Genomic DNA, 16,781 nt, shown 5'->3' with positions numbered 1-16,781 from the left:
CTACACCCATCACTCACAGCCGTTGGTTGATATCAACTAGGTACTGTGCTGTGCCGCAAATTGGATTATCCAGTCCAGTCCAGTCCAATCCTAATCAGTAAATATTAATATTAAGATCGTGCGGATGTACAGTAACCTCATATGGCTTTGATCATCCTACTCATCTTGTGAGTTGGGGGTAAAATCAATATCAACTTCCAAATGATCTTCACTCCCAAAGCTCAGATACATATCAATCACAAGTCTTCCTGATTCATCTCAATTGAAAAGAATGATTAATACGATTTCCGAAAACGCGTCAAGAAGTAGTCATCATCTATACTGTCGCAAATTCATCTCATTAATTTTGAAAAATACAAGCATACGAAAGAGTCCATGTCCGTAATTTAGTGTACATCAAAGAAGGTAACCAGCAAAAAAAGGCTCTCAATTGAAGAATGAAAGCTTTGAAAAGTGCAAAGCAGCTATTTCCTGCACAAGATGTGTTTTAACGCCAAAAGGAAAGTTTGAAAAAGCAAACGCACACTGCTACTTTCCATTACCATATTTTCTCCGTTGCCCCCAGTCAGATTCTTCATGGCCATCATTTACCATGAGCACTAGATATCAATTTTCTTTCAATCACTTTAAACCACCCCAATTCCATTCCTCGAATTTAATAATTCAACTCTCCGGATCCAGCTCCAGCAACAGCGTCGAGATCTTCATAAGATTTTAAGCTTCTACCGGCTGTTGCTTCACGAGGTCCGGTAGTTGTACCACCCGGCGCTACACCGTCACCCCATCGGTTATTGGCATTGGTTCCTACGAAACGGTGTGCTCCTCCACGACCGCCACCAGTGAGAGGGCTTAATCTACCAGCATTGGGATCCCCACGGTTCTGATGATTCTGATTGGGTCGACGATCATAAGGGCCAGTTCGATTATTTGTTTGATATCGACCAGCACCTCTTCTGATGGGACCAGGGCCACGGTTATCAGAGCCACTAACCCAACCCATAGGTGATTGGACAGCATGTCCGGCAAGGAATGGTGGGAAACCGGTAGAAGGTGTGAAACCTGTCATAGGATTGATTCCATTCATTCCAAAGTTTTGAAGATTGAAACCTCGTGGAGTACCCGCTGGCATATGGCCATTGGCTGGAGGGAAATGCCCGTTGCTGTTGGCATCTGATCTCGATGGAGCAATGTGTGCAGGATCGAGAACATAGGTGTTGACAAGATCAAACTACATAGGTTAGCTTAGGTCGTTGGGAAAGGGTAGAAATAATAACTTACATCAGACTTAATGCTTTCTAGCCACTCAGGATGTCTCTTTTCGACATGCTTCTTCCAAAAGTGCTCTTCCTTGAACAATTTGGTACATTCTGGAACTCTGCATCTGAATTTGTGGTCATCTTCTTGCTTCACGAATTTGACCAACTCTTCCTTCAGAGCATCTTCAGTTGGCTTTCCACCCAATTTTCGCACATCCACATTATCTGGATCCAGAATTTGCATAATCTTATCCTCAAACGTTCTGACCCAATTGAAAGCGCGCTGAAGTTGTTGTTCTGCTTTGGAAATATTGTTTCGTGGATTGATTTTGCGTTCACCATCCGGAGAGGAGGGGTCCATATCCATCTTGTCCTCAACCTTAACCTTTCCAGGGAATACATCTCCCAATGCACTAGCGCGAGCAGCTGCTTTAGCCGATGTGGTAAGAGTATTACGTGGTCGTCTAAGATGTCCTCCAGGGCACTTTCGAGTAAGTTCATGAATTGAGTCACTCTCGAATACGCAGAAGAAACAAAAGTTGAAGACACGTCTTAGATACTCAACCATGAGATCAAGCTGCTTCTTCTTGACGAGAAGTTCATCGTCGTCAACATCCTCGAAATCGAAAGCGCCTTCCTCTTCTTCCTCTCCTTCTTCCATCTCCTCGAAATCTTCACCTTCATCCATTGCTTCGTCAAGACCAAGACCATTCTTAGATGTCTTGCTTTTCTTTGGAGTGGGGGCTGTAACTGGTGGTTGAAGACGGCCTTGATTCTTTAAATCGTCTACTTTCTCCTCAATCTTCAAGACAGCATTGAAGTCTGAACCGAAATCTTCTTCGAATTTGCTGACGAGGCGGGTGGCTAAATCAAGATCTTTTTCGATACGTTCGGGGGCCGAGAACAGATCCCAAAGTGCTTTCTTACGTGGGAGGTTGGGTGGTACATGGACACCAACATGGCATGTGAAATCTCCCCTGACTTCATCCTTGACAGTTTTTCCATTGATAGCCTCAAGTGCCTTTTGGGCAGTAGTGAGCGGAACTGCTGGTTCAGCAGGGACATCACCCTCCTCATCATCTTTGATTTCAGGTCGATCGAGAACCGGAACCGAGTCAGGTGCAGGGTGAAGCATAACCCAGCCAATTCTATGGTAACGTTTGCTAGGGTTGGGATCGCTCAAACTAAGCCACTTGAAGCCGCCTTCATCCTCGCCCAAATGCTCCTTGCAAAAAGATTCGAGATTTGAACGACTAACATGTGGCGCAATCGTCTTGATGAGCAACGTAGGCTGGAAAGCGTTTTCGTCTCGGATATCACCGCCTCTAGAGGGAACCAGGTCACCAACACCAAGAACTTCGTTGGCCGCGGTTGTTTCTCCCTCTTCTTTCTCGATAACTCCACCCGTTCCGTTACTTTCGCTCTTTGGAATGCCTTCTAAGGAGTACTCATCAAAAGTTCCGGATTCGAGGTCTTGCTCCCATTGACTGTAGTTGCCGCGGCGGAACTCGTTGACTTGTAGGCGTAAAGCGTCTCGCATCTCAGGTACATATCTTTCCATGAACCATTGTTCACCTTTGTGCTCCTGCACAAATGTACGTGCCATCCTGGCTTGGAGCTCTTCTTTGTACGCGTCATAAGCAACTTGGATGCGAGCTTTTTCAGTATCGCGGTCTTCTTCGCGAGGTCTGAAAATTTCACCGCGCTTGTGACACCTAACACGCTCCTTTTCCTCCTTGATCTTTTCGTTTGTACGCCACCATTCTCCATAGTATGAAAACCCAACCTGAAAAGGTAGGATGACTGGATCCGCAAGTGGATTGACAGTAATTGGAGGAGGGGGGCCTGAATCTTGACCAGGTACCCATCGATCAATATTGGCTGGGGCCGGTGACGCAACTCGTCTTCGGTCCTCGCGGTCCCTCGATGATCTGTAATCGTGTTCTCTCTCTCTGGCTCTACCAACAGGTTCATAACGATCTACAGGCGATCTGGAGCGGTCGCGGTCGCGTGTGTTTCGACGTTGCCTATCACCTCCGACTAAAAGAACAACTATGTAAGCATGAGAGCAAATACAATACGGATATCAACTTATGAAGGTATCGTTCTAGAACAGATACATCGTAATAACGAAGCATTGGAAGGTGAAATCATAGAGATAAGAAGAAAAAAAATGCGACATACCAGGAGATCTACCACGGTGAAATGATTCACGGTCGCGGTCGGGTCTGGTACCTCTAAAGCCATCGTCGCGTTCAATCTTAACACTTCTGAAGCCATCATCACGTCCAGCCCAATTTGTTCTTTCAGTTGGTGAGCGAGCGAGTGGTGGCTCTCTGCTGTAACTTCCGTAGCCGTCCATGATGTAATTGCTGCCGTCCAAAATGACTCCGCCTTTGCCTTTCTTTCGATATTCAGGTAATGGACCAGTCGGACGTTCTGGTAGGACAGTTTCGTTATTAGAGACCCTTTTGACGAAATCGATGTAGGTAATCGGTTCTTGTCGATTGCGATTGTCAAGTGACACCTGGTGATTGTCGGGAGGAGGTGTTGACAACGAAGCTACTGCTGTTTGATAACATGATTGCCCGTTAGAGGATTGTTCAAAAATGTAATAGAATCAACAAGTGTATGTTTGAATTGGGGAAGTAAAAATGCGATAGCAACAGGGAGACAAGAGGCAGAATAGGCAGAGTAGAGAAAAGAGGATTAAAAAAGTTCAGTGCCTATAGATGGCAAGGTAAAAAAAAAACGACGACAACTTGTTGTTGTTGATGGATATGCGATCTCTGAATTGAATTTGATGTGATGTGATATGATATGATATTATCAACTTGATTTGATTTCAAGATGGACTTTGAATTAATCGATCAAGAAGAAGGAAGAAAAGCAATTGCTATAGATCTTATCGCAATGATAATAATGGGGGCAGAAAAAGGATGATAGGTGCGACGGTGGTGTTGTGTTTTTCATTTTCTTTTTGAGGGAGACCAAAGTGTGTAAGAAGAATAGAAGAATAGGACTGACGAACAAGATTCAGATATGATCAACTGTTGTTTTGAAGAAAGCTCCTCTACCAAATCAATATTGGATAGATGATGATGTTGTTGATTAATAAAGGGCAACGTCGGAGGAGGATTGGATTCGGGCGGCTGGTCAAAGGGAGCTCTCGCGCTTCGTCTTGACATGCTTACCTATAGTAGGACTAGCCGGACGAGGAGTGGTGTTGATCAGAAACTTTACCCAAAGAGTGATTAGGGTGGCTCGAGAGTGGGTAGCACAGTCCAACTCGGAAGGAGACTAGTGAGCATCGCACTTGCGGAAAGTGGATCGATGAGTGTGACCGATGGAGCTTAGTGAGTCTCGGCTAAGCACATGATACGACAGTGAATGCTTGTTATTGGCTGGCTCGTCAAAGGTAGTCGTAGTTTGATGACTAATATTCTAGCCAATGATAGGACTTCTCCCATTCCACATCAACAACTCTTCACATTCCAACCAATCATTAAAATGGGTTCCCGAGAGCAGCGAGGATTCAAAGCAAGGTATATTAAAGAGCCAATCAAAATCATCCAATTCCCGAAATCAGCCAAATGCAGTTCTCCATATCGAGATCTTACAGCTACCAGCCTACCAGTAGGTGTTAGATACCTAGGTACCCAGGCTCGAGCCAGGTAGGTAGGGAGATCTCTAGATCATCATACAAGTAGGTAATTATTATCGTATCTTTCAAATCTTCGATATTGAAGCATACATGAGTAGAGACCATCATAAGTAGATAGATCTTGGTTACCTTACAAAAGAAGCAGTAAATAACTATTAATTCCTCCATACAATCAAATCAATTCCCCTTCCCCATCCCCTCCCACACAAACCGAGGTTTCTCAACTTTCTCACTCCACACACTTTCACTGCGTTCGCATAACAAGAGGAGTACGTCATTGAGGGGATGAACTGATTTCTCCACCAGAAAACGATATAAAGACAACGTACACTCAACTTTCGACTCAAAACTCCCTTTCACGCCGCCATCCACAGCTCCATCATCAATCAGCAATTCAATCAATTCATCCATCCATCATGACGACCTTTGTTCCCAGCTTAACGCTGCCCGCAGCCATATTTGCCAATCCAACGGCTTCGGTTCTCTTGCCAATTACCCTTGGATCTGCTATCGGTTTCGCAGTTAGACGTAAGTATTGATCTTCTGCCACTTCATTGTTTATTCATCTACGACGAGATCATACATCATGAACCCCTCTTCCTCATATATCCCCGACTCGATAATATACAACGTGAAGCGAGTGACCCCCTCAAACAAATCACTAACACCCCTCCCAGCAAAAGAAACTCAAAAGACCTACATGGCACTTAAACAACCCCCTTACCGTCCACCTCCATATGTCTTCGGTCCAGCCTGGACTCTCCTCTACGGTCTGATGGGATACTCTGCCTACCGCGCATACTCTACCGGATTATCTCCTCTCGCTTCTACCGAAAAACATCTCCTTTTCAAACAAGGTGCTACACTCTATACCATTCAGTAAGTTCCACCCTCACAATTCCCACTTCCCATTATCGACACAAGTTTCCCACTAACTCCCCTCCCACAGACTCGGCCTCAACCTAATCTGGATGCCCCTCTTCTTCTCTCTCAAACGCCCCATCCTCGCTACCATCGACATCGTCGCCCTCACCGGAACCGTCTCCTACCTGACCTACATCTGGGGACAAGTCGACTCCGTCGCCGCCTGGGCCCTCGCTCCCTACGTCGGCTGGCTCGGCTTCGCCACCTATCTCAGCGCCGGCGTGGGCTATCTCAACGACTGGAACATCAGCGACAAGGAAGTCGAGAAGAGTCCCAAGGGCAAGGGGACAAAGTATGTTGACGAGAAGGAAGAATAGGGGATACAAGCAAGCTGATAACGAAAATCCACGAAGCACGCGTTAAAAATTCATACGCGTGTGCAAATCCCAAATCCTTCATCTTTCGAAGGATGGATCGATCATCTATCTCACGAACCACAAATCCCGAGTCCATTATTCCACGCAGATTTTCGCACGGCGTTGAATTCGTTGTCTTGTCTTGTCTTGTCTTCAGATAATATACCATAGCTTTTAATCATGAATGAATTACTTATTTTCTACTGCAATACTATCATATCTACCATACTATATACTCCAGGCTTCTGAATACATATAAACGAATATGCCAATACACATCTCATCTCATCTCATCTCATAACATCAAACTTCACCTCGTCTAGTAAAGAATACAAAAAGTGCTAGGGAGGTAACCTCTTGATCAGGGAAGTCATCTCACGCCCTTCCGCTGCCTATTTGAGTATCTATTCTCTCTCTCCTCTCTCTCCTCTCTCTCCTCTCTCTCCTCTCTCTCCTCTCTCTCCTCTCTCTCTCTCTCCTCTCTCTCCTCTCTCTCCTCTCTCTCCTCCCTCTCCTCCCTCTCCTCTCTATCCTCTCCAGCTACCTGCTACCCATAACAATCATAATTCACACACCTATCATCCTATCATATACATCCATCCATCTATCTATCTATCTATATTATAGCACAATTATCTAGATATCTAGATATACATACATACCTAGTATATGTATTTTCTATTATGTAGATACATACATCTATCTGATTTCGTAAGATCTTATATACGTGGACATCTACTTGTACTTTATATGGATAAATATGCCTATCATCTATCTAACTAGGTATTATCATATCATATCAAACAGTCTAATAAAAATAATATCAATATCATCAAATCTAAAACACACAAAAACACCAAACCAAACCAACCCAAACAGACAAAAGAAAACCCAATGTAAACAAAATAAAACACTTCATTCTCAAAACAAGTTCTAATTTCTAAATTCTATAATCCCACATTACTCCATGCTATCTCATCCAGTCCCGTCTATGATATATATAAAAAATGCAACGCTCAAAAGCTGACTTGCTCCAGTTTCAAGTTTTTCCAACTCGACACGATAGCTGTGAATCCTTCAATGCTAATCAGGAATTCACTTGAGCTCTGCTTATCTCACTCTTACCCCTACCCCTCCTTTCCGAGTCAACCGAACGACTATACAGATCTATGATATAATATCCCTGAACGCCTCTCTAACGCCCGCCCCTGACAAATTTTCAGCATTTTCATAACCGAAAGCCAAAAAAGAGACCCGAGTTCGATTTTTATATATCCGGCCACCTTGTATGGTATAATATGATATGGAAAGTGGAAAGCGGCAAAGATTCCAATTCTATGTACATGCGCGTCGTGCCGTAAGTAATCAAATGAGGAAATAAGTACTAAGAAAGATGGAAACGGCTCTTTAATCCATCATAAATCATGAATATGAATGCAGAGCTAGGTGCCGATCGCATAACTGTGATACCGCAACCTCGATACATGCCTTTCAGACCATGTTTTTTCCAAAGAAGAGCACCTTCTTGGATGAATGTAGTACGTGGTGCTGTAGATGAAGTAGAGGCGGTTTGCATGCGAGATTTGATGGTGTCTGCGGGAAAGAAGAGAAAATTATAAGACATGCCTGCTGAGGCACCAGCGAGAGCTTGTTGCCAGAAAGGTAAAGGTACTAGTTCAGTAGATAGAACGGAGGAAGAACTTTGGGGGCTATTTTTAGCGTTCAGCTTTCGGAAAAGAGAAGTAACTGTCTCTTTGCTACCGAACCACGCGGCGCATCCACCCGTTTCACGGATCAAAGTGCCTAGCTGCCCATTCCAAAAACCACGAATGCCTTGGTGATGCCAAACCTCGCGAATAACTGATGAGACCGTTTTTGCAGCGACGGGAGCTGAACCATTTGGCGCGGTCGCCGGGACTTGTATTTTGCATTTGACCAATTCAATAGGAGTGAGGATTAAAGAAGTAAGAGCGCCGGATAGTGCACCAGTCATCCACAATGCCTCCAGAGGAAGTGGTTGATCTCTCTTGTATACTCCAGCCTTGAGAAGTGCTTCCCTACTTGCTTGTTCCCAAACAAAAAGACTGCTAGTCTCTAGAGCAGCACCAACGAGTGGAGCACTAATGCCCCTGTATAATCCTAAGAACCCATCGTTGCGAATCGATTGTTTAAAACAATCAAGAGGTCCAGTATAACGTAAAGGAAGATGATAGGGTTGTGATTGTAATCGAACTTTCACTGTGTCAAAAGGATATTCGATATATTTTCCAGCTACTCCGGCAATCTGCTCATTTGTTAATAATTGTCTTGCTCAGGTTTTGTGGATGTAACATACGGAACCGTAGAGGCAATCCTCAATAGAATTCATTAGAGCCTCTTTTCCCTTGGATACTACTTTCTGTGGTGTGTCGGGAGTGAATTCCGCTGTCATAGTTGCTGCCATTATGGCTGGGTCGTAGTTTTCTTATGCGAAAGTGAAGGAAGATGTTTCCAGTAGAGTTATAAACTGTTGTTTGACTGTATCAATGTGTGTATCCTTTGGGTTCGACTTTCTGCCACTTCAATTGAGAAATGAGTCCCGAAAGGAGGAAGGGGATTGGAATAGCTCTTTATAAGTTGAGGCGACACGGCAGATTTGGGATTCCTTGTGTGCCGTGTGGATAATGAGGTTGCTGTTCCACGCTGCAAATGAGTAACCGTTGCAAGGTAAGAAAACAGTTGATTTGCGTGATTGTTTGCCAGATATCTGCGGTCTTCTGCGGGCAAGATTTTCTCTCCAACAATGGGTTACACCCAGGTCTCTCTTACTTTCTCGTAATTTATTGCCGTGAACTCGTAATAATTATAAAATCAGAGTGCGACCCACAAACGAAGAAGGAAGAATTGATCCCCAACAAGCCAACCACATTGCTAGAAGAACATGGGAGACAGCGTAGACTGGGTGTGCCAAGGTAATAGATATATGTGTAGTGGCTCGAGAGTGGTACTAGTGGAGTTATTTCGAAGGTTTGAATGTCGTGGATAGGAAAGTGAAGTCCGATTATCGTAGTATCATCTTCGGAGGGCTGTCAACTTCCAAGTGAGGTGGGGGGGAGGATGGAGCTCTTTTTTTATCAGATTGAAAATCTGCGAAAGTCTCCACAATCGAAACAACTTTTTCTTCCAGGTTGGCAGTCGGTCCCGTCCTGCGTCTTCAAGAAAGCTGGGGATTTAATAGATCAGGCAAGATCAGGAGGTATTGGCAGTCATGATGATGAAAAGGATGGACAAGACAATGTGATGGAAGAAATTTGAACCGAGTCTAGAGGATTGTGTTGATTATATAGTTTTATATACCTACTATTATTAATAGAATTGATAGAACATTGAATATTGAATCATAACGGACAATGAAAGAATCATCAATTGATTAGAGATGCCGGTGGACTGACTACCTACCTACTACCTACCTACCTTGGTAATAATGAGAAAAATGGCTCAAAGAATTTGGGAAAAAAGAGATGAGTCCAGATGAGTTTTAGTCACTTTACTATAATAAATTATATACTTCGTACCTAGTAATAAGTACCTAGCACCTAGTAAGGTATTAATGCATCCATACTACTGATAAGCAATCAATCACGCTTATCAGTATGGTTAACGAGAAAAAAAAGTTCCTGCATCGTAATTTATATGCTTGGAATTTGGAATTCCTGTCGACAATTAATTTGCTGTACGACGATCCATAACGTCCAAAAATTAAATCCCTCAACCTCTTTCCTCACATCCGAATATTCACATCATTGCCCAATATTTGATCAATATTCCTTTTATCAAAATGTCAACAGAAGTGGCCCCTCCCGCTCCTGCAGCTGAGTCGACCGTCCTTCCCCAAGGAATGCGCAAGAATGGTACGCATGCGCTCCAATTGATAGTTTTTCATTCTTTCCCGAGCATCAAGTCTCTGACTCGATATACCTAGGCAAACAATGGCATCCCGTGAAGAAAGCTTTCCGACCAAAGGCTGGAAATACCTCATATGAAAAGAGAAAGGCAAATGACGAGGCTATAGCAGCCACCAAGGCTAAAGAAAAGGAGATGAAGGAGGAGAAAGAAGCTGCAAGACAGGTCAGCGCCATTCCAGCTCTATCTGCATCAAGACTAATCATTATCACAGGCCCATATTACAAAAATCAAGGAAAAGCGCGCCAACAAGGAGGAAAGAGAACGATACGAGAAAATGGCCGAAAAGATGCACCAGAAGCGTGTTGACAGATTAAAGAGAAGAGAGAAGAGAAACAAGATGTTGAAGTCATGATAGACAATCTTCTGGGACGGAGCATGGCGCATGGAATAACTTGGAACACATTGAAAGCAATCGATAGATATGGATGATGTGGTTGATTTGCGCAAGTCACATATAGCACGTCGAGCGATATTCAGCTTTTGATGGCACGATATATGCCTACTAAAAGTCGGACACAGCAGCACCAATGAGGACTGTCTCCTATCATCGAGGATGAAGTCAACCCGGACTGAGCGAAGCTTCTTGGAAGTTGAAGGACGTTATGATATTGCCGATACAGAAACTTCGACAGCGATTCAACAAGATTCGATCAGGAGTATAAGGACCTTGGGTATATTAGCTATTTCAAAATACATGATAAATAATATCAGAAATAACCAAAGGATTCAATCTTCCATTATCTTCTAAATTGATTTATTAACTCGTACTTTTAACATACCTACCTAGTATACACCTACCCAGTAATACCTATCCAGCACCATTCTTGAATGAATTCGTACAGCCATGTGCTAACGACCGCCCTATAACCTTAGTTGCATCAGTGGTCATTAAATCTCACCATACAAGCTTCATAGCACATGCATTCATCGGAACCTGAATATGAAACGGAACAACATCTGATCACAAACTAAAAGAGTCATGTCTTCCAACGGTGATGGATCCAAATATGTTTCTCCAAATAAAACTCGTCATCAAGTCACACGGTCGGTATCTGAAGTATCATCTCCTCCCCTGAAACCTCACCGATCTCATCACCACCATCATCATCATCACCATCCGCATATACATCGTCGGGACAAAGACGAGAAATCGTCTCAATCTACTTTGCAGAGGGTTTTCAGTCCATCTGTAGAATCAAAAAGTGAGGGAGTTTCACCTGATGGGAGCCGGAATGGAAGTCGAAGGCCTAGTATCTTGGGTTCTACTGTAGATGGCTTCGATTTGTTTAAGAACAACGAGAGAAGGCCTCTGAGGGAGGGCGAACTCGAAGCTGAGAAACAGAAGGGCGCCATGATGGCCACGTTTGTCTTACTTACCACCTCTACTCTCCGATACTAATGCGCTGGATTAGGGAACTGCGAAATACCTTAACGGATGTGAACGTTGTAGCGGACAACACTTCCCGACATTTAGATGCAACATACTATTCCGTCTTGGAGAAATTAGGGGATCTTCACAAGACGATCGGATCCCTCAAAGACTTGGCATCCATGACCAGACAGCTGAATGAGGATTTTAGCACAGAGGGAGACGAGCTTGTCCAAGAAAGTCGGGCACAACTTGAAGGATTTGAAGAATTCGAAGCACAGGAACAAAAGATCAAAGCATTGGAGAAACGTGTGAAGGAAGGACGAAATACAGTCACCACATTGAGTGGACGGGTAGACGTTGTTAGAAAGCGCGTCAAAGGCTGGGAACAAGCAGAGGAGGAATGGCAAGACAAAACAAGAAAACGACTCAAGATGATGTGGATTTTGATGTCGATATGCGCAACCATTTTACTATCCATCGTCATTTTGGCATACATTCCCTCGAAAGGGCAAGGTCATGGGACTGTAAGATTCAACATTTCGAATCCGACCGCGCTGAGAGAGTTGGAAAAGGCCCAAAATGAGACCAGAAATATGCTGAAGCCTACTCTCGATATATTGGAAAGCTCAACACCTGGGAGTGAAGTCAACAAGGAAGCAGAGAAGTTGGCAGAGGATCCAAGACTTAAAGTACTCGACGAGTTATAATTTATTGGCACGAAAATGTCCATACGGGGCTTACACCTCTCAGCCCAAGTCTAATTATGAATAGTACCACTTTTCCAAGTATACTACGCCTTACGGGACCCAAAAAATCAGTGGGTCGACGGTCCCATGACTTGTAGTATTGACATGCCGAGCAACCGGATGCTGGTAAAGGTCGAAATCAACATGCCAATCCATAAACCTACCCATCTTCTTCTTAGCATCGTTGAACATGACACTACATATCATACACATTAACCGTACGTACGCATTAGGAGTGACATTCATGCGTATTCACAGGTAGTTTTGGGGGTTCGCGTCTTTTGATACTAGGTAGATGGATACGCGGGTGAATGCCGAGTCGATTATACAAGGTTCACGTCCAATGATATATATATAATAAAATGCTGTACATTTACCAACCTTGGAATCTATTTCACACTCTCGAGACACTTTGGATTCTAGAATGGTGACATGGTGCCGTGGGCCGTGGACCGGCACACAATAGACATCAGTCGTCATTTCCCTAAGCCACCCATCATGAATCCCTGTATTGTATGGTAAATGTCAAGAGATTCCAAAATTCCAATACCAATACATGGTATATAATGCCTGACTGTGTCCTTCTGCTTCTGCTGTGAGTATCAAGTAAGACAATGTTCGTGATTTGACTTCTATTTGATCATGCGTTATTCTTAGAATCGTTCATGGTGGTGACATACCAATCTATTAATCCTTGACGCAAGAGCATCTATCTGTTAAGGTTACCAGAAGAAAAAGCATCATTTCACGAGCTACCCCGCTGCACCGTAAGCTTCTTTACGCATTGCATAGCCCATCGCATCCGACCTCAAAACTTGAAACAACTTGGAACATTGAAATCCCTCAACTTGCAACAACATCGCAATAACCTAGGAGACGCGCAATCTTCTTCCTAAATATACCTCAAATTACTCATAATAACAAAAGTTCGATGAACGACGAAAATAAGATTGAGGGTGGAAATCCCATCATTCCTCCTTCCTCTCCCTCCAAGATGGCAGCAAATGGCGCCATACTGTCGCCCACAAGAAGCGTCTTTGGAGATGATAAAGGACAAGCACTTACTGGAAAGCAAGAACATTGTATGTATTCGACAATCCCACCCCTCTTCTTTGGCATAGACACTGACTCATTCTCTATAGATCTAAAGCGCGAATTAATTTCGCAACAAGTGAAATTCGAAATCACCGAGTTGAATTCTCCCACGGCATTACAGAGATTTGGCGCCCCATTCAAATCCGATCGCGGGGAAGTATCTCCTCTAGATTCCGAGCTGCCGATTCTCAGATACATATTTGTACATCATGTTCGCGAATTTCCATTTTTGGATAAAGCGAAGGAGAAGGAGTTCTGGCAGGATAAATTACAAGTGGTGAGTTGAAGAAAGTCTGGATCTTTGAGGGAAAGTATCTAACGGATCTACTATGCAAGTTTCTACAATCGTTCGCTGAGAAACACATCTCGTCATCCGAAGATAGGCTCGAAGAAACAAAGCGCAGAAAGCTATCATTGAAATGTCAGAAGCTAGTGGAGTTGATGATGGTATCTGGTATACCTACGGCTTCAGGATATGAGGAGAGAATTAGGTTTTCTGAACTCGAAGTTGTCGATGCGGGTGCTATCGAGCACGGAGTTCTTTCGACTTTGCCAGAAGGCCATTATTTGCATGGTTGGGATGTAAATGTGGCGGGCGTGAGAACGACAAAAGTCAAACGAAACATCAGATACCACAAACATGCCGTGAGTTAATCATGGCTGTAAATTGTGGAACAACTACTTATACCACGTTAGGAATTCGTTCTCAGAGTCAAGAAGAAGGGGGAAATCCCATATTTCATCGGACGCCGATATGGTGACTTCAGTAGACTTCACAAGAGGCTACGAACAGAACTTCCTGGCAAAGTCCTTCCACCAATGCCTCGTAAAAATAAGGAGAGTTCAACTGCATCAAACCTGATTAGTGGTCTTACGGGTGGCAAAGATTCCGATGCGTCTTCGATGTCCTCGGTTTCGACGATGGGGACTATGGGCGCCGAATCTGGCATGAAGAACTTGTCTGTCCGTGGTTAGTTCACTAATTTTCTACAAGTTTCGATGTATCACAACTAATTTTATCAGATCATCGTCGCTCTGGATCAGCGGCGTCATTCGGAAGGTCATCTCCGAGACCATCAACATCATCCCCACGGCCATCAGTAGATAGGCTTCTCAAACCTCCTTCAACCCCTGTTACAGACTCAGATGTTAGTTTTGCCAATAGGTTGTAATAACACGAGCTAATTTTTCTCAGGGCATAACTCTATGGCGAGAAAATCAACGCATATCTTTGAGAGCATTCCTCCGTGGTCTTCTTGCCAATCCTCAAATAGCTGGAACCCGAGCGATGCAGGATTTCCTGTCACAGCAACCTATTAAACTAACCGATGATGATGTAGAAGATGTTGAGAGAAGAAGGCTAATGGACGAAAAGAGGGTTGTAGAGCAACAACAGTTTTATGAAATAGCCAGGAAGCGCGCCGCCGAACTGGACATCTACATGGAAGAGTACGTATCCCTGTTTGAGACTCTATTTGTACGCTCACTAAGTAATTTAGATTCCGCCGCGACATCGTGGAAAGCAATGGCCTTACCAAATTATTCAAAGAAATTAAGGATAAGCCAACCATTCAAGATCTCAGCATTCAATACCAGAAATTTGCGGAATGGTTACGAATTGAAGTAGCAGCGACTCTTTATCATTTATTCCTAGCAGAAGACAACTCCCCGGAATTGTTCGCGCAAGCTAAAAAGATTCATTCAATGATACCCTACACAATTATCAAGAATGCAATTCGAATAGCTAATCCGGCGGCTGTTATGTCTAGCATATTAGACATCTTCCTAGCTCAACCTTTTGGAACGAGATCGCTTATGCAAAGGATCTTTTCTTTAACCTTGAATGATGGGATTCGAAGTTTTCAAAAGTCTATCGATGGTCTCCAAAATAAGATCAATGAGCCTGTCTTTTGTGACAAATTAAAGAAGTTCTCTGACAGTCCTGAAGATTTCAAGAATATCATAAGAGTTGATGCAGAAGAGAGTGGCGTGGACTTGATTGTTTCCATCCTAAGGTCAGAAGATATCGAACCGCCCCTGAACTCGACTCAAATCGGCAAAATCTACAACGCTTATGTTGCTTGGAACAATGCTGTGGAGAACGTTGACGAAGAGATGAAGCAAGGAGCACAATTGTTCTCATACTTAAAACAACTCCTCAAATTGTACACGAGACAGCGAGATAAGGCTATGATGCTAAACATGATTGAAGAACCGGTTACATTACGCCTTCTTCGCGACTTGTTCACAATCTTCTATGAGCCTTTGGTACGAGTATATAAATCAGCAAATGTGTACGACAGTGTCACTGATTTTGCCGAGTTCATTGAGGATACGATAAAAGTGAGTGTATTTCTATTCCATCGATAGACGAAAATAACTAACGGTACACGAAACAGGTTGTTGAAAAGTGCCGAGAACAAGATTTCTCAGCAGACCCTAATCAAACAGTTCAAGCATTCATCGATTTATGCCAGCGACACGAGCACAATTTCTACAAATTCGTTCATGAGGTACATACTCATGATAATGGACTCTTTACTCAATTGATGGGTTGGATAGAGGGAATCCTCGAGTTCCTCCGTCAAGGTCCCAAAGGTGGAAAACTTGACATCAATGCTCTTGTTACAGGTGCCGTAAGCGTCAATCAACTAAATAAAGAAGTTGCTATCAATGAAATAAACCAATTGATTACTTGGCAAGAAGCACGTAAGAAGTGGCATTCTGATAAAACAAGACAAAAGATGGCGGCAGAAGGTACAGGTGCTCCGGAGCAGATACCTGGCGCACTAGCCTTCAAGAGTACCGATTTTGGATTGGACGAGGGGGATCTCGAGGATATCAACTATGGAGAAGACGAAGACAGTAGTGATGAGGATGAGGAAGACGATGAGTTGGACCCCATTGCTGCTGAAAGAAAAAGGAGAGCAAGGAAACAAGATCATTTAAGAAGAACTGCGGGTGAACCTGCCAAGCCAGAAGTGGCCGAGGTGTACAAGTTGAAGGAGGGATTCTTGAGTATGCTAAGAGGTGTACTTGCTGAGTAGAGTGGTTTTGGGAATAGAGATTTTGTCGGGAAAAGGATAGCATGGTATCTTTGGGGAGGAGTTTGGTTCTGGGACAAAATCAGTGTTAGGCAGGATGGACGGATGGGAGACTAGGAGGATTTTTGTGAGTTGATTGATGTTCAGATCGGACGGTTGTAATAGATACAGTGAGAGAAAATGGCTTGAAGAGCGGATATTAGAGCGAAGGATACCACAGACAATGAATGCATTTTTATCGACGTTTTCAAAGAGTTTTTTATTTGGGCTTGAAGTAGATGAAGAGAAAGAGAAATTGAAATGTTGAATGATTCGGTGAGTTGAGTGTGTTGTTGGGCTTGGGTGTGTCTGGTGATGTGAAGTGACAATATGTGAACGA

The 16,781-nt window shown here is 43.6% G+C and overlaps 6 protein-coding genes across 6 annotated transcripts; 4 read left to right on the top strand and 2 right to left on the bottom strand.

Moving 5' to 3' along the window:
• Positions 1-274: 274 nt before the first annotated feature.
• Positions 275-4,444, bottom strand: EAE98_000547 (uncharacterized protein; the record flags this gene model as incomplete). The annotated part of the gene is made up of 4 exons (XM_038948165.1): positions 275-1,228; positions 1,279-3,296; positions 3,441-3,824; positions 4,288-4,444. 4 exons carry the CDS (start codon positions 4,442-4,444, stop codon positions 656-658), a joined length of 3,132 nt encoding a protein of 1,043 aa, XP_038815842.1. The 3' UTR covers positions 275-655.
• An 892-nt stretch (positions 4,445-5,336) lies between these two features.
• EAE98_000546 (uncharacterized protein) lies at positions 5,337-6,161 on the top strand (the record flags this gene model as incomplete). Its single annotated transcript, XM_038948164.1, has 3 exons — positions 5,337-5,448; positions 5,598-5,799; positions 5,870-6,161. 3 exons carry the CDS (start codon positions 5,337-5,339, stop codon positions 6,159-6,161), a joined length of 606 nt encoding a protein of 201 aa, XP_038815841.1.
• Positions 6,162-7,584: 1,423 nt separating this feature from the next.
• Positions 7,585-8,643, bottom strand: EAE98_000545 (uncharacterized protein; the record flags this gene model as incomplete). Its single annotated transcript, XM_038948163.1, has 2 exons — positions 7,585-8,484; positions 8,536-8,643. The coding sequence occupies 2 exons, from the start codon at positions 8,641-8,643 to the stop codon at positions 7,585-7,587; spliced, it is 1,008 nt and encodes a 335-aa protein (XP_038815840.1).
• Positions 8,644-10,017: 1,374 nt separating this feature from the next.
• Positions 10,018-10,497, top strand: EAE98_000544 (uncharacterized protein; the record flags this gene model as incomplete). The annotated part of the gene is made up of 3 exons (XM_038948162.1): positions 10,018-10,090; positions 10,162-10,307; positions 10,357-10,497. 3 exons carry the CDS (start codon positions 10,018-10,020, stop codon positions 10,495-10,497), a joined length of 360 nt encoding a protein of 119 aa, XP_038815839.1.
• Positions 10,498-11,124: 627 nt separating this feature from the next.
• Positions 11,125-12,224, top strand: EAE98_000543 (uncharacterized protein; the record flags this gene model as incomplete). The annotated part of the gene is made up of 2 exons (XM_038948161.1): positions 11,125-11,507; positions 11,558-12,224. 2 exons carry the CDS (start codon positions 11,125-11,127, stop codon positions 12,222-12,224), a joined length of 1,050 nt encoding a protein of 349 aa, XP_038815838.1.
• Positions 12,225-12,842: 618 nt separating this feature from the next.
• On the top strand, positions 12,843-16,676 carry EAE98_000542 (uncharacterized protein). The gene is made up of 8 exons (XM_038948160.1): positions 12,843-13,345; positions 13,406-13,635; positions 13,695-14,003; positions 14,055-14,328; positions 14,382-14,506; positions 14,554-14,807; positions 14,858-15,701; positions 15,758-16,676. Exons 1-8 carry the CDS (start codon positions 13,195-13,197, stop codon positions 16,403-16,405), a joined length of 2,835 nt encoding a protein of 944 aa, XP_038815837.1. The 5' UTR covers positions 12,843-13,194; the 3' UTR covers positions 16,406-16,676.
• The last annotated feature ends 105 nt before the right edge of the window (positions 16,677-16,781 follow it).

The sequence above is a fragment of the Botrytis deweyae genome (genome assembly GCF_014898535.1).
Source record: "Botrytis deweyae strain B1 chromosome Unknown BDEW_001, whole genome shotgun sequence".
NCBI classification, from domain to species: Eukaryota; Fungi; Ascomycota; class Leotiomycetes; order Helotiales; family Sclerotiniaceae; genus Botrytis; species Botrytis deweyae.
Note: the sequence above shows the minus strand (reverse complement) of the source record. Positions and strands in the feature narration are given on the sequence as shown.